Below are 24,072 nucleotides of genomic sequence, written 5' to 3'. Positions count from 1 at the left end.
TCAGACAGATTGTGGTGCATCTACATCACAGAATCTGCTCAGCAACAAAGAGGAATGGACTCCGACACACACAGCATCCCGAATGGGTTGCCAGGGGACTCTGCTGAGGGACAAAGGCCAATCCCCAAAGGTTACACATTGTTATGATTTCTGTTTACATAAAATTCTTGAAATGACGAAGATTAGTGGTTGCCGTGTGTTGGGGGGAGGAGAGAGGCAGGTAAGTGTGGTTATAAAGGGCCAAGCTGAGGGATCCTTGTGGTGTTTGAACAGTGCCACACACATACACTAGCGTGTGTAAAACCTGGGCGATCGGAATTAAGGGCATGGATTGTATCAATGTCACCCACCTTGCTGTGATATTGTAGTGTAGTTTTGCAAGGTGTTACCATTGGGGATAACTAGGTGGCTAACATGGTTTGAGGTCTTTCCGTGTTGGAATAGAAGGATCTGCCCTTTCTTTTAAGAACTCAGGTTCTGCTAATTGCATCTGAAGAGGGTGGTTATGAAGCTGAAGCTGGGAAGTGGGTTGAGAACATACCTGCACAAAAGTTCATTCACGCATGTTGTTTATCTGGTTGAACCGTATACCTGTGAAGAGAGGAGGGAATACTGTCTTCATTTTAGTGCTCAGGACACTGAGCCTGCAACAACGCTTGCATTCATCTGCTGTGTGGTGTTCCATAGCAGGGGTTAGCAGACTTTCTGTAAACAGCCAGAAAGTAAGGCCTTGTGGGCTGTCTGGTCCCTGTTGTAGCTACTCACTTCTGCCTTTGTAGCTCAAAAGCAGGCACAGACAAAACGAAACAAGCAAGGCTGTATCCCAGGAAAGCTTTGTGTACAAAAAGAAGTGGTGTGGGCTGGACTTGGCCCCTGGCCCGTAGTTTGCTAACTTCTGTGCACTTCTGCTTGTTATTTTGTTTATTCCATTCTTTGCTCTACTGGTTTGGAAGTTGTACCTTCTGTTTCTCCCCCTTCAGTAGTTTCTTGTCCAATTTGACCCTGCATATTTAAAGTCTAAAGTTAATCAGTTATTTAACACCCCCACACCCACACAATATAAGGACTTGGGACACTTAATCCCAGTTGTCCTTCCCAGCTTATGTGCAGTTATTGTCTGACATCCTATTGGTCTTATTATTTTTTCAAAGTCCCAATTTAGAGTACTATTTTATACAGATGTTTGTTTAGATTTATCCAGGAGTCCATTGCCTAAGGCTCTTGCACCTCAGATCTTTCTCCTTTTTCTTTTTTCTATAATAGCCTTATTGAGATATGATTTACACACCATACCATTTACCTATTTAAAATGTACAATGCAATGGTTTTTACTGTATTTACTGTATCTGCTGCACAGATATGTGAAACCATCACCATAGTTAATTTTAGAAGATTTCTATCACTTCAATAAAAACCCACACCCTTTGCTATATCATCCCATTCTCTCCCCATCCCCCAGCCCTAAGCAGCCACTTATCCACTTTCTATCTCTGTAGACTTGTCTATTCTGGATATTGCATATAAATGGAATCATTTAACGTGTAGTCCTTTGTGGTTGGCTTCCTTTGCTTAGCATAATGTTTTCAAGGTAGGTTCATCCATGTTATAGCATGTATCAGTACTTCATTCCTTTTCCTGGCTCAGTAATACTCTGTTGTGTGGACATACCCTTTCATCAGTGAATGGACATTTGGTTGGTTCCACTTTTTGGCTATTCTGATCAATGCTGCTACGAATATTTGTGTAAAAGTATTTGCATGTTTTCACTTTTCTGGGCTATATACCTATGAGTGGAATTGTTGGGTCCAATGGCAACTTTACGTTTAATTTTTGAGGACCTGTCAGACTGTTCTCCAAAACCACTGTACCTTTACTTTCCCACCAGCAGTGTATGAAGTTTCCTATTTGTCCATGTCCTCACCAACACTTCTTTATACCTGTCATTTTGATTTTTGCTGTCCTAGAGGGTGTGCAGTGGCATATTGTTGTGATTTTAATTTGCATATATCTGAAGACTAAGAACATCTTTTTGTATATTTGTTGTCCATTTATATATCTTCTTTGGAGAAATTTCAGATCCTTTGCCCACTTTTTAATTGTCTTCATGTTGAGCTAAGAATTCTTTGTATATTCTGGGTACTAGCAAATATATGATTAGCAAACATTTTCTTCCATTCTGTCAGTTGTCTTTTTTTTTTTTTTTTTTTGAGACAGAGTCTCACTTTTGTTGCCCTGGCTAGAGTGAGTGCCGTGGCGTCAGCCTAGCTCACAGCAACCTCAAACTCCTGGGCTCAAGCGATCCTCCTGCCTCAGCCTCCCGAGTAGCTGGGACTACAGGCATGCACCACCACGCCCGGCTAATTTTTTGTATATATATATTTTTAGTTGGTCAATTAATTTCTTTCTATTTTTTTAGTAGAGACGGGGTCTCGCTCAGGATGGTTTCGAACTCCCAACCTCGAGCAATCCGCCCGCTTCGGCCTCCCAGAGTGCTAGGATTACAGGCGTGAGCCACCACGCCCGGCCTGTCAGTTGTCTTTTTATATTCTTGATAACGTCTTTGCACATTGTTAATTTTGATGAAGTCTAGTTTATCTATTTTTTTTTAAAGTTGTTTATACTTTTGGTATCATTCCAAAGAATTCATTGCCAAAAAAATCTAAGGTCATGAAGATTTTCCCCTATGTTTCCTTCTAAGAGTTTTATAATGTTAGCTCTTACATTTAGGTCTCAGATCCAGTTTGAGTTAATTTTTATATATGATTTGAGGTAGGAGGCCCAATGTCATTTTTTTGTATATAGATATCCACTTGTTCCAGCACCATTTGTTGAAGAGACTATTCTTTTCCCATTGAATGGTTGTAATGTCCTTGAAAATCAATTGAGTATAGATATACAGGTTTATTTCTAGACACTCAATTATGTTTCTTTGATCTATATGTCTATACTTATGTCAGTACCCTGTGTTGATTACTGTAGCTTTTTAGTAGGTTTTGAAATGGGAAAGTGTGAGTCTACCAACTTTGTTGTTCTTTTTCAAGATTGTTTTGGCTATTTGAAGGTCTTTGTAATTCCCTATGAATTTTAGAATCAGCTTGCCAATTTCTACAGAGAAGCTAGCTAGCTTATAATAGGGATTATGGGGAATTGAGATCACTTTGGGTAGTAATTCTGATCTATGAACTGGGTATTTTTCCATTTATTTAGATCTTTGTTTACTTAGTTTTCAGACCATAAGCTAAGGTTTTATGCTTCTTTTGTTATATTTATTCCTTTTAATAATTTTTTCTTTTTTGAGACAGGGTCTTACTCTGTCACTCAGGCTAGGGTGCAGTGGCATCATCATAGTTCACTGCAACCTCAAACTCCTGGGCTTAAGCGATCCTCCTACCTTAGCCTCCCAAGTAGTTGGGACTACAAGTGCATATCACCATGCCCATCAAATTTTTCTATTTTTTGTAGAGATGAGCTCTTGCTCTTGGTCAGACTGGTGTCAAACTCCTGGCTTCAAGTGGTCCTCCCAAAGTGCTAGGATTATAGGCATGAGCCACTGTGTCCAGCCTAAATATTTTATCCTTTTTAATGCTATTATAAATGGGATTGTTTTCTTAATTCTGTTTTCAGATTGCTCATTGCAAATGTATAGAAATATAATTTGCTTTTGTATATTGATCTTATAACCTGCAGCCTTGCTGAATTTATTTATTAGTTCTAATAGTTTTTTAGTCAATTCCTTAGGATTCTCTCTATTTAAGATCATCTGTGAATAGAGATAGTTTTACTTCTTCCTTTCCAATTTAGATGTCTTTGATTTATTTTTCTTGTGTGATTGCCCTGATTAGAACCGCCAGTACAGGGTTGAATAGAAGCCGACATCCCTGATTTGTTCTTGGCCTTATGGGAACAGTATTTAGTCTTGCATCATCATGTGTGATGTCAGTGGTGGGCGTTTTGTAGATACCTTTTATCAGGTTGAAGAAGTTCTCTTCTCTTCCTGATTTGTTGAGTGTCTTTATTATGAAAAGGTGTTGGATTTTGTCAGATGCCTTTTTTCCATCACTTGCTTGAGATTATCATGTGGTTTTTGTCCTGTATTTTGTTAATGTGGTATATTATATACATTTATTTTAAGATGTTAAAACCAACCTTGCATACTTGGGATAAATCCCACTTACTTGATAGTGGTGTATGGTGCTTCTTATATATTGTGGAATTCACTTTGCAATTATTTTATTGAGGATTTTTGGGTAATACTTATAAATTAATGGTCTGTAGTTTTATTTTCTTATGATATCTTTGTTTTTGATATCAGGGGAACACTGGTCTCATACAATGAGTTGGGAAGTGTTCCAGCTTCTATTTTTGGGAAGAGTTTCACAGGAATTGGTGTTAATTCTTTAAATATTTGATAGAATTCACTTGTGAAGCCATGTGAGTCTGGGCTTTTCCTTGTGGGTAATTTTTTGACTTTTTATTCAGTCTCTTGTTACAGGTCTAATTATATTGTCTGTTTCTTTTCAGATTAGTTTTGGTAGTTTGTTTTAGGAAATCATTCATTTTATATAAGTTGTCTAATTTATTGGCTTACAATTATTTATAGTTTTTTTTCTCTTCTTCAAGAATATCCTGTAGAACACATATTAGAGAAGGATTTTTGGTAAATTTTTTTTTTTATTTCAGTGTATTATAGGGGTACAAATTTTAAGGTTTCAAATAATGCCCTTGCCCCGCCTCCCCCCCACAAGTCTGAGCTTCAAGCGTGAACATTCCTCAGATGGTGCATGTCTCACTCATTATGTGTGTATATACTTGCCCCTTCCCCCCCCACCCGCCCAATACCCAGTTAATGTAGTTCCTATGTGTCCAATTAGGTGCTGCTCAGTTAATACCAGTTTGCTGGTGAGTATATGTGGTGCTTGTTTTTCCATTCTTGGGATACTTCACTTAGTAATATGGGTTCCAGCTCTTTCCAGGAAAATATAAGATGTGCTATATCACTGTTGTTTCTTAGAGCTGCATAGTACTCCATGGTATACATATACCACATTTTATTGATCCACTCATGAATTCACAGGCACTTGGGTTGTTTCCACAGCTTTGCAATTGTGAATTGTGCTGCTATAAACATTCGAGTGCAGGTGTCTTTTTTGTAGAGTGTCATTTGATCTTTTGGGTAGATGCCCAGTAATGGGATTGCTGGATCGAATGGTAAATCCACTTGTATCGCTTTAAGGTATCTCCATATTGCTTTCCATAGAGAATGAACTAATTTGCAGGAGTGTTCCTGTCTCTCCGCATCCATGCCAATATCTATTGTTTTGGGACTTTTTGATAAAGGCCATTCTTACTGGAAATAAGTGATATCTCATTGTAGTTTTGATTTGCATTTCCCTGATGATTAGAGATGTTGAACAGTTTTTCATGTTTGTTAGCCATTATTCTGTCTTCTTGAGAAAAGTTTCTGTTCACGTCTTTTGCCCACTTTTTGATAGGATTGTTTGATTTTTTTCTTGCTGGTTTTCCTGAATTCTAAGAAGATTCAAGTTATCAGCCTCTTCTCAGATATATAGGTTGTGAAAATTTTCTCCCATTCTGTAGATTGTCTGTTTACTTTCATGACTATATCTTTGGCTGTGCAGAAGCTTTTTAGTTTGATCACGTCCCATTTATTTATTTTTGTTGCTGCTGTGATTGCCTTTGGGGTCTTCTTCATAAATTCTTTGCCTAGGCCTATGTCTAGGAGAGTGTTTCCAACATTTTCCTCTAGAATTCTAATAGTTTCATACCTTAGGTTTAAGTCTGTTATCCAGTGTGAGTTGATTTTTGTGAGAGGTGAAAGGTGTGGATCCTGCTTCAGCCTTCTACAAGTGGCTATCCAGTTTTCCCAGCACCATTTATTGAAAAGGGATTCTTTTCCCTAGTGTATGTTTTTGTCTGCTTTGTCAAAGATTAGATGGCTATAGGAGGATGGTTTTATATCATGATTCTCAGATCTGTTCCACTGGTCAATATTCCTATTTTTATGCCAATACCAAATTGATTTAATTACTATAGCTTTGTAGTATAGTTTGATATCTGGCAAATTAATACCTCCCATTTTGTTTTTATTGTCTAGAATTGCTTTTGATATGTGGGGTCTTCTCTGGTTCCAAACAAAGCATAAAATTATTTTTCCCATATCTGTGAAGAATGATGTTGGGATTTTAATAGGGATTATATTGAATCTGTAGATCAGTTTGGGTAGTATAGACATTTTAACAATGTTGAGTCTGCCGACCCACGAGCATGGTATGTGGATTTCTATCTGTTTACATTTTCTGCTATTTCCTTCCTCAGTGTTTCATAGTTCTCCCTGTAGAGGTCTTTTACCTCCTTGGTTAAGTATTTTCCTAGGTACTTTATTTTCTTTGTTCCTATTGTGAAAGGTATTGAGTCTTTGATTTGGTTGTCAATTTGATTGTTGTTGGCATATATGAATGCCTCTGATTTCTGTGTATTGATTTTATATCCTGAGACTTTACTAAATTCATTTATCAATTCCAGGAGTTTCTTGGTTGAGTCCTTGGAGTTTTTTAAATGTAATATCATATCATCAGCAAACAGTAAAAGTCTCTTCTGGCCCAAATTGAATATCTTTAATTCCACTTTCCTGTCTGATTGCTATAGCCAGGACTTCCAGCACTATGTTGAACAGAAGTGGAGATAGTAGGCAGCCTTGCCTGGTTCCAGTTCTAAGTGGAAATGCTTTCAAATTTTTCCGATTCAGTATGATGTTGACTGTGGGTCTGCTGTATATGGCTTGTATCATTTTTAGGTATGTCCCTTCTATGCCTATTTTATTAAGTGTTCTTATCATGAAAGGGTGTTGAATTTTGTCAGAAGCTTTTTCTGCATCTATTGAAAGAATCATATGGTCTTTGTTTTTGCTTCTGTTTATGTGGTGAATTACATTTATAGATTTACATATGTTGAACTATTCTTGAATCCCTGGGATGAAGCCTGCTTGGTTATGATGGATTATTTTCTTGATAAGCATCTGGATTCAGTTAGCTAGGATGTTGTTGTTAATTTTTGCATCTATATTCATAAGGGATATTGGTCTGTAGTTTTCTTTTTTTGTTGCATCCTTTCCTGGTTTTGGTATCAGGGTTATGTTCACTTCATAAAAGATGTTGGGGAGGTTCCCATTCTTCTTGATGTTGTGGAATAATTTCTACAAGATAGGCACCAGTTCTTCTTTGTAAGTGTGGTAAAATTCGGGTGTGAAACCATCTGGGCCGGGACTTTTCTTTTTAGGAAGATTTTTAATTGCTATTTCTAGTTTGGCTCTTGATATTGGTCTGTTCAGGAATTCTATTTCTTCCTGGTTGAGCCTAGGGAGGCTGTGTGTTTCTAGAAAATTGTCCATTTCCTCCACATTTTCCAGTTTGTGTGCATAAAGGTTTTTGTAGTATTCGTAAATTACATCTTGTATCTCCTTGGGATCAGTTGTAATATCTCCTTTTCTGTTCTTGATGGAGCTTATTAGAGATTTCTCTTTTCTGCTTTTCATTAGCCTAGCCAAAGGTGTGTCAGTTTTGTTTATTTTTTCTAAGAACCAACATTTTGTTTTATTAATCTTCTGTATTGCTTCCCTGTTGTCAATTTTGTTTAGTTCTGATTTTATCTTGTTAATTTCACTTCTTCTGCTTAGTTTGGGGTTGGTCTGTTCTTCTTTTTCCAGCTCTTTGAGTCAATTCATTAGATTGTCTATTTGTGATCTTTTTGACTTTTGGTTATAGGCATTTATGGAAATAAACTTTCCTCTCAGAATTGCTTTAGCTGTGTCCCAGAGGATTTGATAACTTGTCTCTCCATTGTCGTTTTGTTCAAAGAATTTTTTTATTTCCATCTTGATTTCTTCATTTATGAAGTAATCATTTAGTAGAAGGTTGTTTAATTTCCACATTTTTGTGTAGAAATTTGAGTTTCTGTTAGGGTTGATTTCTAGTTTTATTCTACTGTGATCTGAGAAGATACATGTTATGATTTCTGTTTTTTAAAATTTTTTGAGATACTTTGTGTCCTGGGATATGGTCAGTCTTAGAGAATGTCCCGTGAGCTGATGAGAAGAACGTATATTTAGTGGATTTTGGGTAGAATGTCCTGTAAATGTCAGTCAGACCCAATTGTTCTAGAGTTTTGTTTAAGTCCATTATTTTTTTATTAATTTTCTGTTTGGAGGATCTGTCTTGTGCCATCAGTGGGGTGATGAAATCTCCGGTGATTATGGAGTTGCTGTTAATCCATTTGCTTAGATCCAGTAAGGTTTGCTTTATGAATCTGGGTGTACCTAAGATGGGAGCATATATATTTAAAATTGTGATATCATCTTGTTCAACTGTACCCTTCACCATTATATAATGACCATCTGTGTCTTTCACTACTTTTGTTGATTTAAAAACTAAATTATGTGAGATCAGAACTGCCACACCAGCCTTCTTTTGGCTTCCACTTGCTTGAAATACTGATCTCCACCCCTTTACTTTTAGTCTATATGCATCCTTGTAGGTTAGATGTGTTTCCTGAACAGCAGATACTTGGCTTGTATTTTGTTATCCATTCAGCCAGCCTATGTCTCTTGAGTGGAGAGTTTAAGCCATTCACATTTATTGAAAGAACTGATAGGTGAGGCAGATTACTGTTCATTCTGTTGTTTTGGATGTTGTTACTTTGTTTTCTCTCTTGAGCCATTGTAACATCTGGCCTTTAATCTTTAGGTTTTGGGTGTTGTTTGTTCGTGAGTATTTATTATGCTGTTCCGTGTGTAACACTGTTTTGAGTACTTCTTGAAAGGCTGTTCTTGTCTTGGTGAATTCCCTCAGACTTTGCTTATATGAGAATGTCTTAATTTCTCCTTCATATATAAAACTTAGTTTTGCAGGGTACTAGATTCTAGACTGGGCATTATTTTGTTTCAAAAGAGTGAGAATGGAGGCCCAGTTTCTCCTTGCTTGTAATGTTTCAGTTGAGAAATCTGGCATTATTCAGATCAGTTTCTCTTTGTGTGTAACTTGTTTCTTTCGCCTTACAGCTTGTAGGAGGGTCTTTTTTATTGATATTTTGGTCAGTCTGATTACTACGTGTTGTGGTGTTTTCCTGTTTGCATTGTATTTCCCAGAAGTCCTTTGGGCCTCTTATATTTCTAAGTTATTGGCCAGACCTGGGAAATTCTCAATTATTTCTTCAAATAGCTTATCCAACCTTTGGGTTTTTTTCTTCCTCCTTCTCCGGATTCCAGTGGAGCTGCAGGTTATTTTTCTTTGTATAATCCCACAATTCTTGTAAGCCTTGCTCATGTCTCTTATTTTTCTGCTCTATCTCTGCGATTAACTTATTTGATTTGAAGGCGTTATCTTCAGTCTCTGAGATTCTTTCTTCTGTTTGGTCCACCCTATTTTTGAGGCTTTCCACTGTGTTTTGTATTTCCCTGAATAAATTCTTCATTTCCAGGAGGTCGGATTGATTTTTCTTTAAGATCTCGATTTCCTTAGTGAATTTTTGTTCGAAGTCCTGAATTTTCTTTGTGATTTCTTTGTGTTGGTTATCTATTTTTTCTTGCATATCATTGAGCTTTCTTACAATCCAATTTTGGAATTCTTCTTCTGTCATTTTAGTGTTTTGGGTTTGGTCAATCTCCATTTCTTGAGAACTGATGTATCTCTTTGGGGGAGTGTTTTTGGTTTGATATTTCAAAGTTCCAGAATTCTTTTGCTGAGCTCTCCCCATCTGGATCAGCTGATGTATTTTTGGTATGATGCCCAGGGGTCCTCTCTTTTGTGGTTTCTTGATCTGCCACTGGGGGGAGTTCTTCCACCACACTTGGAAGGTACCCCTGATGGGAGGGGTTACTTGTGGAACCTATTGTGGCCTCTTGTGGGGATTTGTACCTTGACCATGATCCTGACTGTTGGCCACTGACCTGGGGAGGAGATCCAGCCCCAGCGTTTTGATCAACTGGGTGACCTAAACTGTTCTGCGAAGCAAAGTCATTTATATTGCCCGATTTTGAACTGCACACAGGCCCAGCAGATTCTCAGTGGAACAGATTAGTGGAACAGATCGGGTTAGAGTGGCTTTTCTTGTTTCACCCCACCTCCAGGGGGGAGCCTATCACTTTCAGCATGAGAGATGCAGGCTAGGGGGAGGAGGTAGCTCCCCAGTCTGCCTTGCACCCCAGCGCCCCAGTGGCTGTAACTGAGTCTTCTCAGTAGCCAGGCCTGGCCAGCCCATCGCAGATTGTGTAAGGGCAGAATTTGTCAGGAGAGTCTCTAGGCTGGGGGAGGGGATCTGCCCGCCGCACCATATCGCACCACGGTGGCTGGGCGACCTCAGTGGCTACCACTTACCCGCAGGGTACCAGCACTGGGGGCGACTGGTTAGGAGGTGGCAGGTGCTGGGTTGGGGGTCTGGGTCATCAGGACACCCTGTTGCTTCCTCTGTGCCACCTTCCCGCAGATCACGCCTGTTCAGCCATAGTTCTCGCTCTTACTGACCCACCCTGTGCAGTCTTATTTGCCCGGGGCAGTTCCAGCTAGAGTCCCCGACTTAGTGAACAGCTCTGTAGGGCTGGCCCCGCTCACAAGATATCTAACTGCCTCCCCTATTAGCTCAGTTCAGTTTCCTCCCCTCTTGGAGCTGTCCTAGCTTGGGACTCCAGGGAGTTCACGGTGCTTTCCACTATTGACCACACTCTACAGCACTCTCTTCTCCTGCTGTGATTTCGCACCAACTTCAGACAGGTCTCTGGATGGGTGGGTGTGGAGGTCAATGAGGAAGCAAGGAGTTCTCCTGTGGGTCTGATCCCACTTCACCCCCTGGCCCAGCAGGTCGGCGCCCTTCCACGCTCTATGCCCTATTGTTTGTTTTGCACTCTCCAGAGAACTCAACTGTATCTCCCCATCACCTTGTTTTTTCCTTTTTTGAGAGTCCCGCGCTGAACCTGTGTGGATTCTTGATGCTGTCCTTGTAGGGGGAGATCCACTTACATGTAGGAGACCAAGAACTGTGTCTCCTTCTTTGGGAGCAGGAATCTGGGGGGTTACCTTACTCCACCAATTTTTTTTCCTTGGTAAATTCTTTATTATATATCTGGATATGTTTCTATTTCATCCACAGTCTTGAAAAGTAATTTTTTCCAGATACAAAGAAGAATGATTTTTTTTTCTTATAACATTTAAATATTTCATTCAATATCTTCTGACTGTGTTTTTTGACTGTGGTTATTCTGACTCTGGTTATTGCTGTTGAAGTATCTTCTGTTAGTCCATCCTTCCTCCAGAGGTGATCTGTCTTTGTTTTCTGGCTGTCTTCTGTCCCTTTCTCTTGTTATTTGACTTATTAATACAGTGTGATCAGCTGTATTCTTTTTATTTGTCATACTTGGTGTATGTTGTGTTTTCTCTATTTGTGGCTTTATGTCTTATTAGTTCTGGAAAATTCTCAATCGTTTTCTCCTCAAATATTTTCTCTTCTCTATTATATTCTCTTCTTCTGGGACTTTAATAAGACATATGTCAGACCTTATTGTATCTTCCGCATGTCTTAACTGTTCCATTATCTCTGTTTCTTTGTGCTACATTCTGAGAATTTTTCTTGGCTCTGTCTTCCAGTTCACCATTTCTTTCTTCAGCCACGTCTAATCTGCTATTTCATTTGTTCTTGAGTTTTCCATTTTAATAGTTAATATTTTAATTTCTAAAAGTTCTATTTGGTTCATTTTCATATCTGCTTGGTATTTTTTGCTAGAGCCTTGTGGTTTGCCTATTTTTAAATCCCATCTTATATTTCCTTAAGCAATTTATGAAGTTATTTTATATTCTGTATTTGATATATCAGATAACAATAAAACCTTGGTGGTAGTCTCTTGTTATTGTGTCTGTCCCATCCATGTTGCCTTGTTTGATTTTGTTTGCCTTGTTGATTTGTTTGATCTTAATCTGTAGGAATCCTGGAGACTCAAATAGAGAATGGGAATGCTTTCATCTAGATAGGGTGGGGATCCTTAGCTTAAGGGAGGAGTCTGTGGTTTAGATCCTCTACCCTGTGGCTTATCCTAGGAGCAGTGCTTACAGTGGCACTTGCCCATCAGGTAGTTTGGTCTTCCCAGTTGCTCAAAACTCTAATTTAAGCTCTTTTGGGGGTGGGTGGTGAAAAGATGGGGTTGGGTTGGGGATTTTCCTTACTTTTTGCAAGCCCAATAGTACATCAAAGGGAATGTTATCAGGGATCTAGTTGTTTTGTAGGAGGGCTCCTGGAAATCCTCCATAACCTGTCTCTTTAGTGTGTTCACACTATTGTTACTTATTTGGGTATTTTTTAATGTGTTACTATTAAATATAATGTTGGCTTTTACGTTTTTGTACTTTCACCCCTGTGTACATAGCCTAAACATTTCTGTAAGATAGATTCTTAGAAATAAAGTAGCAGGGCTTATTTTTGATACATTCTGTCACAGTGTCCTCCCCAAAAGATTTTACTAATGTTCCTTCTTTCAACAATTAAGGAAACAGTTTCCCATGCCCTCACAAACATTAGATATTACTAGCATTTAAAATGTTTGAATTAATTTTCTAAGCTTTTGTTTCAGTTAACCATTTGCATTGTCAAATAATAGCACATACAGAAAAGTACACAGAAAAAAATGTGTAACCCAGTGATTGTCATGAAGCAAACTCTTGTGGAATCACCACTGAGGTCCAGACATGGAACACTACTGGCAGTTTCCAGAATTCCTGTTGGTGTCTTGTCCATGCATTCTTCTTTTCTTTCTCCCCAAGTTAGCTATTGTACTGACTTGTACCTCTATAGAGTCTGTCCTATATGGAATTATGCTGTATATGTTTGTATCTTCTTTATTTTTAGCTCTATATAACATTTATGAGATTCACCTTTGTTATTGCATACATTTCCACATTTTCAATGCTTTACAGTTTTCTGTGAATGGATATACAGTGAAGTCCTAGCTTAATGTCATTGATAGGTTCTTGGAAACTACAACTTGAAGTGAAATCACCTATACAGCAGGTTCTCAAATAACATTGTTGTGTTCAAGGTTATTTTGTTATAACATTGATGAGAAAAATTAAAAATGTTTTGTTAGATGTCATTTCACTTAGAGTCCCAGTTTCCAGTAATCTGTCTATGATGTTAAGTGAGAAGTTACTGTACCACAGTTTATCTGTTCTGTTCATGGACATTTAGGTTGTTCCCAGTTTTGGACTGTTATGAATTAAGCTACTGTGAACATCCTTATACTTGTATATGTGCACACATTTCTGTTGGGTACATGCCTAGGAGTAGAATTTCTGGGCCAGAGGGATGAGCGTATTTAGCTTCAGTAGATATCGCAGAACAGTTTCACCTGTTTATATTCTTTACAACAGGTTTGGAGTAACTTTTGCTCCACACTCTCTCCAACTCTTATATTTATGAGTCTTTTTAATTGTAGCCACTTTAGTGAGTGTGTAGTGGCATCTTGTTGTGGTAGTGAAATTAAGCACCTTATTGTACATTCACTGGATTCTTTCTTTTGTGAAGTATTTCAGTTACAATTTAAGTCTCTTGCCTAGTTTTCTTGTAGAAATGTCTTTTTCTTATTGAAATTCTTTATATATTCCGATAGACGCCCTTTGTCAGTTATACATGCTGCAGATTTCTTCTTCTACTCTGCACCTTGTCTTTTCACTCTTAATTGAGAACTTATAAGTTCATAATTTTAAAGTAGCCTAATTTACCAGTCTTTTTTCTATTTAAGAAGTCTTTTTCTACCTTAAGGTCCTAACAATATTTTCCTGTTCTATCTTTAGAAACTTTATTGTTTTACCTTTCACATCTTGGTGGATAACCATCTGCAATTGATTTTGGAGATGGCATGAAGAAGGGTTTTATTTTCTCTTTTAATGCAATTGTCCCAGTATCATAGGAATTGTCCTGAGCAATATAGAGTCACAAGTCTTGATATCCAGTAGAGCAAATCCTTCTACTTTTCAAGAATGTCTTGGCTTTAAAAGATGCCGTGGCTAATCTTGACCTTTTGCATGTTTCCATAAATTTTAGAATCACCTTGTTCAGTTCTACAAAGAAAAGCACGAACAAAACTGCTGGGATTTTAATTGATGTGACATCAAAATGTTGACAAGTATTGACATCTATACAATATTCAGTCTGCCAATGTGGACACTTTTTATTTTTTTAAATGATATTTAATTTCTTATTAAAATATTTTATAATTTTCTTCAGAGAGGTCTCATATTTTATTAGAGTTATCTTAATATATTTGATGGTTTTAGATGTAAATGGTATCTTTATTTTTAAGGTGTTTATTCTGGTTATATAAGAATGCAATTGATTTTTCTATTTTGACCTTACATCCAGCAACTTTGGCAACTTTTTAAAAGACAGAGTCTCACTCTGTCGACACAGCTTGAGGGCATTGGTATCATCATAGCTCACTGCAACCTCAAACTTCTGGGCTCAAGTGATCCTCTTGCCTCAGACTCCTGAGTAGCTGGAACTACAGGCACATGCCACCATGCCTGGCTAATTTTTTTATTTCTTGTAGAGATGGGGTCTCACTGTTACTCAGGCTGGTCTTGAACTCCTGAGCTCAAGCAATTCTCCCGCCTCTACCTCCCAGAGTGTTAGGATTACAGGCGTGAGCCACCATGCCGGGTCCTTTGCTAACTTATTAATTCCAACTATTACAGCTTCTTTCGGATTTTCCTTGTATATAATCATATTGTCTGTGAATTTGATTTTTTTCCCTTTCCAATCCTTGTACCTTTTACTTACTTTGCTTTACTTTATAGAGTTAATTTGTGATAGTGGGAATTTAAGTCTTGTTCCAAATCTCAAAGAGAAAGCATTTTATCATTAAGTAAATTGTTTAGTGTAGGTCTTTTTAAATAAATAGATGACTGTTATTAGATTAAAGAAGTTTCTATTACTGATTTAAGAGTTTTTCAAAAAATCAGAGGCAATATTTAATTTTATCAATGCTTCTATTTCTATTGAGATAATCATATGAATTGTTTTCAATTTTATGTTAATGTGGTTAATTGCACAATTTGTTGTGATGTATTATTCTCTTTATATATTATGATACTGGATTTGCTATATTTTGGGTTCTTTTGCATATGTTTTGAATGATTAGAGGTATACTTTCCCTTTTTGTAATGTGTGTATTAGATCTTGGTATCAAGGCATGTGCCTGCCTTATAAAATACTTGAAATTTGTTTGCTTTTTTCTATTCTCTGGAATAGGTGGATTAGACTGGTGTTATTTCTTCCTTAAATATTTTATAGAATGCCAGATGAAAGCATCTGGGCCCATAGTTGTCTTTGTAGGAAAGTTTTAAATTATGAACTCAGTTTCAGATTTTCTATTTCTTTCACTAGTTTTGGTAAGTTGTATTTTTCTAGAAATTTGTCCATTTTATCTACATTTTCAAGATTTTGGCATATAAGCTGGGCATAGTAGCCCATGCCTATAAATAATCCTAGCTCTTTGGGAGGTTGAGGTGAGAGGACCGCTTAAGGCCAGGAGTTTAAGACCAGCCTGGACAACAGCGAGACCCTATCTCTACAAAAAAAGAAAAAGAAAAAATTAGCCAGGTGTGGTGGTGCACACCTATAGTCCCAGGAACTCGGGAGGCTAAGGCAGGAGGATCACTTGAGCCCAGCAGTTTGAGGTTATAGTGAGCTATGATAACACCGCTTTACTCTAGCCTAGGCAACAGAGTGAGACCCTGTCTCAATCAATCAATCAATAAGCAGAATAAGTTAATAGGGTTATAAAAAAAAACTTGCCATATGATTTTTTGGGGTGATATGCTGTTATCTTTCATGTTTTGTAGGATATGAAGAATGCTATCTTATTCTTGACATCTGGTATTTGTTTTCTGTCTCTGTCTCTGCTATGGTCTGAATGTTTACATTGCCCCAAATTCATATGTTGAAATCCTAACTCCCAAGGGGATAGTATTAGAAACTGGGGCCTTTGGGAGGTGATTAGGTCATGAGAGCAGAACCCTCATGGTTTGGATTAATGCCCTTATATAAGAGATCCCAGAGAGCTAGCTATTCTCTTCCACCATGTGAGGTTACAGTAAGAAGATGGCTATCTGGAACAGGCCCTCAGCAGATACCAAATCTGCCAGTTCCTTGATCTTGGACATTGCAAGAACTGAATAATAAAATTTGAACTGAACAATAAAATTTGAACTGAACAATAAAACACTCCAGAACTGAAAAATAAAATTTGGTTGTTTTTAAGCTACCAGTTTCTGTTATTTTGTTATAGCAGCCTGAATGAAGTAAGACACTTTCTTGATCATTCCTACCAAGAGTTTATCAATTTTGTTAGTTTCATAAAAATTAACTTTTGATCCATTTGTACTGTATGATTCTTTTCCATTTCATTAATTTCTTACCTTGACTATTTCCTTTTTTCTATTTACTTTGGATAATTTGTTCTTTCTGTAGCTTCTTCCTAATATGAATGCTTATCTAAATTTTGGCACTCCTTTTTTTTCTAAAATATATATTTAAAGTCATATATTTTCTTCTAAAATGAGTTTAGCTATATTCCCACAAACTATATTTTCAATATTATTCAATTTAAATATACTCTATTATTAGAATTTCTCCTTTGACCTATAGAAGTACTTACAAGGGAATTGATTACCAAACACATGGGGATTCTCATTATCTTTTTTGTATCAATTACTGGCAAACTGCATTGTGGTCAGAGAGTATACTCTATATGATCCTGTGAAATTTGTTGAGATTGACATTTAATCCTTTAAAAAGTTTCTTGTGTCTTGCTTTATAGATTAACTTTTAAAAATAATGCTTCTGTTTGTACTTAAGAAGGTGGTGTCTTCTGAAATTGTTGGGTGCATTGTTCTGTATTTGCCTATTAAATCAAATGAATTGGGGTGGTCATATCTTCTACAGTTGTTAATGATTTTACTATCTGTTCCATAAGAAAGATGGTTTGAAAATTTCCACAATTATGGATTTGTCTATTTCGTTTTGTTTATTTTGAGGCTATTTTGTTAGGTGCCTCCACTGTAGAATTGTTACATCTTTCTTGTGAATTGAATTTTTCATTTTGAAGTGTCATTTATCATTTTCAATTGTCTTTTATCTCAGGTCATATTTTTTACCTTCAGGTTTCCTTCATCTAATATTAGTGTAACTTCTCTAGTTCTTTTGCTTAATATTTGCACTGTATATCTCTTTCCATCATTTCATTTTTAACCTGGGTCTTTGTATTTAAAATGTGGCATATAATTGGGTTTGGTTTTTTTTATCCATTCTGATGTTTTCTCTTTGTCATTTAATTAGACTTAAACTTGGGCTTCAACTTTAAAATTTTTCTTAACTATTTTAGATTTCTTTTCCTCTCCTCTCATAATCTGTTGGATTATTATTTTTTATTATCATTCTCTGTCTCAACTCTGCCTGAAGGTTGTAGAGCCTTTTGCTTTTCATTTAGTGGTTATCCTAGCTAGTACAGCAAGCAGTTGACTTAGAGTCTAATATTATTTAGTACTTTTACCTTCTTGGACAAGGCAAGGTTCTTAGAATCCATTTTACTGCTGCTCTTCACTTACATTGTTACTGCTGCTGTGTATTCTATTATTTTAAACTCAAGAAGACATTATTATTATTGTTATATACAGTCATTATTCATTTACCCACATATTTATCTTTTGCATTGCCCTTCATTCCGCTCTGTGTCTCTGAGCTTATACACGGGATCATTTCGTTGTGTGAAGAACACTCTTTAATGTTTCCTTTAGTGTGGGTCTGCTGGTGATGAATTCTTAGTTTTTGTTTAATGATACACATAAGTGATTTTTTTTGGAGGCTTTCTTGAATCTGTGGCTTGATGTCTTTCTTCAGTTTAGGAAAATTTTGGCCTTAACTTTTTAAAGTTTTGTTTTTGTCCACTTCCTCTGTTTTTTTTGGACTCCACTTAACATGTATATTAGACACATTCTCTTTTATTTTCTATGTCTTGTACCCTTTCCTCTATATTTTCCAGCTGGTTTCCTTTCCATGCTTCATTCTAGATGTTTTCTTTTGATCTATCTTTGTTTAGCAATTCTCTTTAGCTTTTTCCTTTTCTTACCATTCTGCATTTGTTCACTGACCCCAGATTATTACCTTTCTTTGTCTAACCCATAACTTCATAGATAACTCAGTTTAAAAAACTAGTTTATGTGGCAGTGTTTATATTTCCTAAATAATATTTGCATTTTAACTCAAAAGAGTAAATGATGTGGAAATTATAGGAGCATTAGAAGAAACAGTGAAAGATACTTCAATATCTTCAAACCACAATAGTCAGCTGCCTCCTCAGCTTATGCCAAAGGCTTTGCATTTTCCCATAGGACTACACCCAAGACAACAATTCTTTCCCTGTAACCCTAGCTATGATACTGCAAGAAGAACCACAATTAGGAGAAAGGCTAGTTGGTCTTAATTGTTACATTTGTTGAAATTATCCCCATCTACCTAGATGTCACAGTCTTTCTTTAGTTTTTTTTTCTAGTTTGCTGTTTAAACTATCTATTGAATTATTTATTTATTTTTAAGAGACAGGGTCTTACTCTCTGTTGCCCAGGCTGGAGAGTGCAGTGATACAATTGTAGTTCGCTGCACATTTGAACTAGGCTCAAGTGATCTCCTGCTTGAGTCTCCTAAGTAGCTGGGGATACAGGTCCACACTACCATGTCTGGCTAATTGTTAAATTTTTATAGAGACAGGGCCTCACTGTGTTGCCCAGGCTGGTCTTGAACTCCTAGCCTCAATAATCTTCCAACCTCAGCCTCCCAAAGTGCTGGGATTATAAGTGTGAGCCCTGCACCCAGCCTTATTAAATTCTTAATATTTATTTTTGTGTTTTTTAGTTCTAGAATTTCTACATGATTCATTTTTATGGCTTCCAGTTCTCTCAAGTTCTGTTTTGTTCTTTTATTCTTTGAGCAGTGCAGCATATGTGTCTGGTACCTCCAATAACTGGAGTCCATATATGTGTGCAACTGTTTCTATTGTGGGTTTTTTCTTTTTTCAGTTGCAGCTTCTTTTTTAATAGACTTTATATTTTAGGACAATTTTAGGTTCTCAGCAAAACTGAGTGGAAGGTATAGAGATTCTCACATACCTCTTGCCCACTGTGAGGTTTTCTTGTTTGTTTCTTTGCTGGTTTTCGCTCATGTCATCTTGTCTTCTTGTGTCTGAATAATTTTGCTTGTGTGCCAGAAATAGTATTTGCAAAATTATTTTAGAAATAACTTGAGGCCTAGGATCATATCTTCTTCTAGGGAGAATTTTAGGTTGCTTCTGTCCGAGACCTTTGGAAAACACTAGCAGCTGGAGTCATTTTAATCCTGTTCTGACGATTGATGTCTTTGAAGTAAAGCTGCAGCTCCTGCTAGAGCCTGCCAACTTTGGCTCACTTTTAATCTTAAAAGTGCAGTGTTTTGAGCACTAACCCAACGAGGGGGTTCATCGTAGTTACTGTCTCTGCAGCCCTAGAGTTTTGTTAAAAGTGCCCCTTGGCCGATCCTCCAGAAGTGTCAACATCTCTCTTGGATAAGCAGACCTAATGCCTTTGTCCTCCTCTGTTCCAGCAGTTCTTCCCTGTCTTGTTATTTCTGCCTCCAAGCAGACATTTTTGATATTTTGTCCAGCTCTTTTAGTTGGCCTCAGCAGTTGGGTTGGCCCCAGTTACCTTTTCCTGCATTACTTAAAGTAAAAGTCCCGTTCATTTTGTGTCTGTTGTGCACACATGCACACAGCTGTCCAACAGTATCCTTGGGGAATTGGTTCCAGGATTCCCTGTGGATACCAAGATCTGTGGATGCTTGAGTCAACCTTGGCGCTCTGTGTCTGTGTTTTCTGCATCGGAATTTGTCAGTATGGAGGGCCAACTCTGAGTATGTGTCTATAGTTTTTCCCATCTGATGAGTGGAAAATATTTAATTTTTATAATTTGCATTTCCTTGATTTATAATTTTCATATAAATATATATTTTTTTCTTTTGTCAGTTTATTTGGTTCACTTTTTGGGGTACTGTTCTTTTTCTGTATTGATTTCTAGCACTTCATATATTTTTGATGTTGATAATCTGTTATATGTTGTAAATAATTTCTCCTAGTCTTTCATTTGTCTTTTATCATTGAATTATGACTGTATCATATAAAAGCTTTTATTTTTTAAGTTTATTTTCATTTTTTAGAGATTGAGTCGTGCTCTGTTGCCCAGGCTGGACTCCTGCCTCAGCCTCCTGAGTAGCTGGGACTATATAGTGCATGTGTGTGTGCCCTACACCCAGTTACAGCTGTTTAATTTTTAGGTTTTCAAATCTGTGAGTCTTTTACGGCTTCTAGGTTTTGTGTCTTGGTTAGAAAGGCTTGCAGTGCACTAAGGACATAATATTTTATATTTCTTTAATTCTTTTGAACTGGGTTTTGTGTGTGTGTGTGTGTGTGTGTGTATTATGTGAAATAACTGATTTTTTAGCTACATGAATAGAGTGTAAGGATAGGAGCTGTGTGTTTCCTCCCACTGGCCTGGGGTAAATCTGTGCTTTGAGGTTCTCCTTCTCACCCAGGCCTGCCTTTTGGAAGGCACAACTTGTATGTTTTCTAAAGGCAGATCCTTCTGGTTGTATGAAAGCAAGAGAAATGGGTAAAAGGAAGACAAGAGATTACGGTCTGTCATCAACATAAATGTTGAGGCCAGTGATAATGTAGAAGGCTAAATTCCTTTTTTTTGTAACTAGTTTATTTTTGTAAAAGGTATAGCTATTCAATCTTAAAAAATTCAAACAATATATCAAAGTCCAAAGAGGGAAAGGGAAAAAAATGCCTCAAATTCTGCTCTGCAGAGGTGTCACATTTTGGTGACTGTCCTTTTGGCTGTCATCCTGAGTGTCTGACACACACAGGAGCACAAGCACAGCTTTATGTGAGTCGGATCCTTCAAAGCATGCTGCGAGTTGAGTATGGGAACAAGTTATTCTCTGTGTCTGTCTCCTCATCTATAAAGCGGGACGGAGTCAGGCTGTTGTAAGAGTGAAGTAAGTTATCACACATACAGCCCATGGGATGGCAGCCGTCTGTAGAGTCATCCCTGGTGACTGTCACTTTATGGTGATGAGCAATGCCTTGCTGAACACCCTGGGTGCCCGTCTTCTCAAAGGTGTCCTGTGATGCTTGCGCAGTGTTGTCCCAGTGGCCAACGTACAGGAGCTGAGGCATCTTACTGCTTTTCCTTCCCAAGGCAGACTGTGGTGACTTTGCTAAAAACAAGTCTTAAGTTTCAGGGTTTGGAATTAGGGTCCCACATGCTGCTTGCAGTGAGAGGTTGGAGGGCAGGGGTGGCCTCCGAGCAGCCCTTTGGGGCTGGCGCTGGCTCAGGTACTCTCACAGCGGGGACCTCCTGATTGTCTTACTCAGCGTCACCCACACCCTCACCCTGCCCTCATGTGCTATGACAGGAGCCAGTTCCCGTGCCTGGTGGGTGGGAGGGTTGTGTTGGCGTGGCGAAGCTTGCTGTGTGACGTGGAGCTGGCCTCTCCCTCCCCGCAGGTGCAGCAGTACAGAGTGGCCATGACCGCCAAGGACTGCTCCATCATGATCGCGCTCTCCCCTTGTCTGCAGGATGCCAGGTGAGGCAGCGTGTCGCATGGTCTTGGTCTGACAGGGCTTTGTGGGTTAATAGGATAGTGGGGTTCTCCATATTTACAGACTCCCTGACAGGACCAAGACCTTCTTGGCCTACTTGTGATATCATTGGGCTTTTTAACTCTTGCTCTCTAGAAACTTATAATTCAGTCAAACATATTTATGGAGAATAACTAAAAAATATTGTTCTATTTTACTGTTAATTTTCTAAGAAAATACTCCAAGGGCTCGAAGGCAGCGTGGGTAGTGTGTTGCACGTCCCTTTCTCTCAAAGCCCAAGCACCTGCCAAGGCTCCAAGGTCTGAGATGTGGCGCAGGCTCCCCTGGGCCTCGTTCCCCCGGTCTGCTGCCATGTCAGCACATGTGCCAACTTTGCAACCCAGTCATTTCAAAGCCTTTAAAACAACACATTCCTTCTTCTCTTTCCTCTTCGAATATTCAGCATGTGTGTAGCCTTTCCCCGAACGCCATTATTTTTGTCCAGTCCATCTCTCACCTGTATTAGAAATTCAGGCTGAACTTGATAATCTTCTTACAGTAATATTAGCATCTTCAGCATTGATCTTCAGGGGTGCCAAAGCCTACATATAGTATTTGTAGAATGTTCCAATTCTTCTTACATGTGTTCCTGGGGCAAGATGACCTTGGGTGCTGGCTGCCAGCCACACATTTTTCTGATACTTTTGAACTAAACAGTTCCCAGGATTCCTATCCCCTGGCAGGCACAGAATTGCCCACTTTTCGATATGAAATACTGAGGAACATTATAGGGTGTAACTGAAGTACAAAAAAAAAGTTGTTCTTTTCTGCTGAAAATACTTTTATCCCCTTAGAAAATGTTGCCAGTGCCTAGTTATAAGGAATCCCTTAGCTGGGTTAAGCTGGTGGTATAAGATGAGAGTAAACCCAGAAAGATACTGTTATTCATCACCCTTTCTTACCGAGGGTGCAGCTGGGAAATGGAAATGTGCTTGAATGCAGGGTGCTTGAGTAAAGTTGCAAAAAAGCTTGGTTCATAGACTGACAGGTGGGATGTGAAAGCCACTGAAGAGCAGACATGTTTACCTCTTCAGCACAGGACACAATGGTGTCAAAATGGAAATGGAGCACAAGGGGAGGGCTGAGGGCCGGAGTCCTTACTACACCCCTGATCCACTGCTCAGCAGAGACCGACTCACTGGGAGGGGCAGGAGGGTGTGTCCAGAAGGTTCTAAGCCTCTGGCATCTCAGACTTGGGGTGCAGGTGCAGGGATCATCATGCGTGAGGTGCTACATCTGGACCTTTCTTGACAGAGAGGAGAGAATGTTTCAGGGGAGAATGTTTCAGGTTTCTTAAAAAAATTAAGGACAGACTGTTAGTGGCTTGAAAGTGACAAACAGTGAACACAGTACATGGCAGGATCTCAGGGATGTGAACAGCTAGGCAGAGTGGAAGGGTCAGTTCTCCTTTTGCCTTTGTCTAGTTAGCAAAGACTGGAGGGAAAAAGGGACACCCACTGGGCAGAGGATGAAGTAAAACAGACACTCCACTTGTGCAGTGTGCCTCTGTACAGAGCTGTTGTGTAAGATTTCACGTCAGGAACTCATCCGAGGAGCCCTCGGAGGTCCGGCACTGTTGGGCATGTGCCCTGTAGCATGATTTTGATTTGCAATTTGAAACAGTCTTAAAGTGTGAAGTATGGAAATGATTGAATTACGGTACAGCCACCTGCTTATTAAACTTGTAATTTGTGTCCTTTTTTTTGGTCTTTTAACATCCTGAGCACTTTCCCAGGTTCGGGAGCTTATTTCATGATACAGTAAGAAGTGCACGGATAGATGGGAACTGCAGGCTGCGGCAGGAGGGTCGCTTGAGCCCAGGAGTTCAGAGTTACAGTGAGCTATGATTGTGCCATTGCACTCCAGCCTGGGTGGCAAGGAGATCCTGTCTCTATAAATAATAAAAATGTGAATTACATTTAAAGATGGGAGGTAAAACAAATTAAGGACAAAGGAAAGATGGATAATGGAAAGCATTCCCAGTCTTAAGTGTTTCATCAACACTGATTTAAGCTTAATCTTAAAATGTGAAATGTTTAAAATGTGCATATGTAAGCTTAGTGTTTGAAAAACTTTGCCAGTTAGACATGAACCTTAGACTTTGGGGACATTCAACATAAAAAGGTTAAGCATTCTGTGATCAAGTTGAAGAGGAATGGAGACCTTAACCACTTCGGTACGAGCGTCGACTCTAGTCGACAGCCACAGATGAACGTGCACAGCGACTTTAGACGACAGCTGTGATATGACTTTTCTAATTTTTCATTTATCAAAATGAAATTGTGAAC

General features: G+C 38.4%; 1 protein-coding gene across 1 annotated transcript in view; it reads left to right on the top strand.

The window, feature by feature from the left end:
* Nucleotides 1-24,072, top strand: part of IPPK (inositol-pentakisphosphate 2-kinase) — a 65,227-nt gene that overhangs the window by 35,908 nt on the left and 5,247 nt on the right. The window contains exon 12 of the mRNA XM_012747131.2: nucleotides 21,650-21,729. Coding sequence (XP_012602585.2) covers nucleotides 21,650-21,729 — 80 coding nt within the window. The remainder of the gene's footprint in view (nucleotides 1-21,649; nucleotides 21,730-24,072) is intronic.

This window comes from Microcebus murinus, chromosome 12 (genome assembly GCF_040939455.1).
Source record: "Microcebus murinus isolate Inina chromosome 12, M.murinus_Inina_mat1.0, whole genome shotgun sequence".
NCBI lineage: Eukaryota > Metazoa > Chordata > Mammalia > Primates > Cheirogaleidae > Microcebus > Microcebus murinus.
The sequence above is the reverse complement of the archived record's forward strand: the minus strand, read 5'-3'. Positions and strand labels throughout refer to the sequence as shown.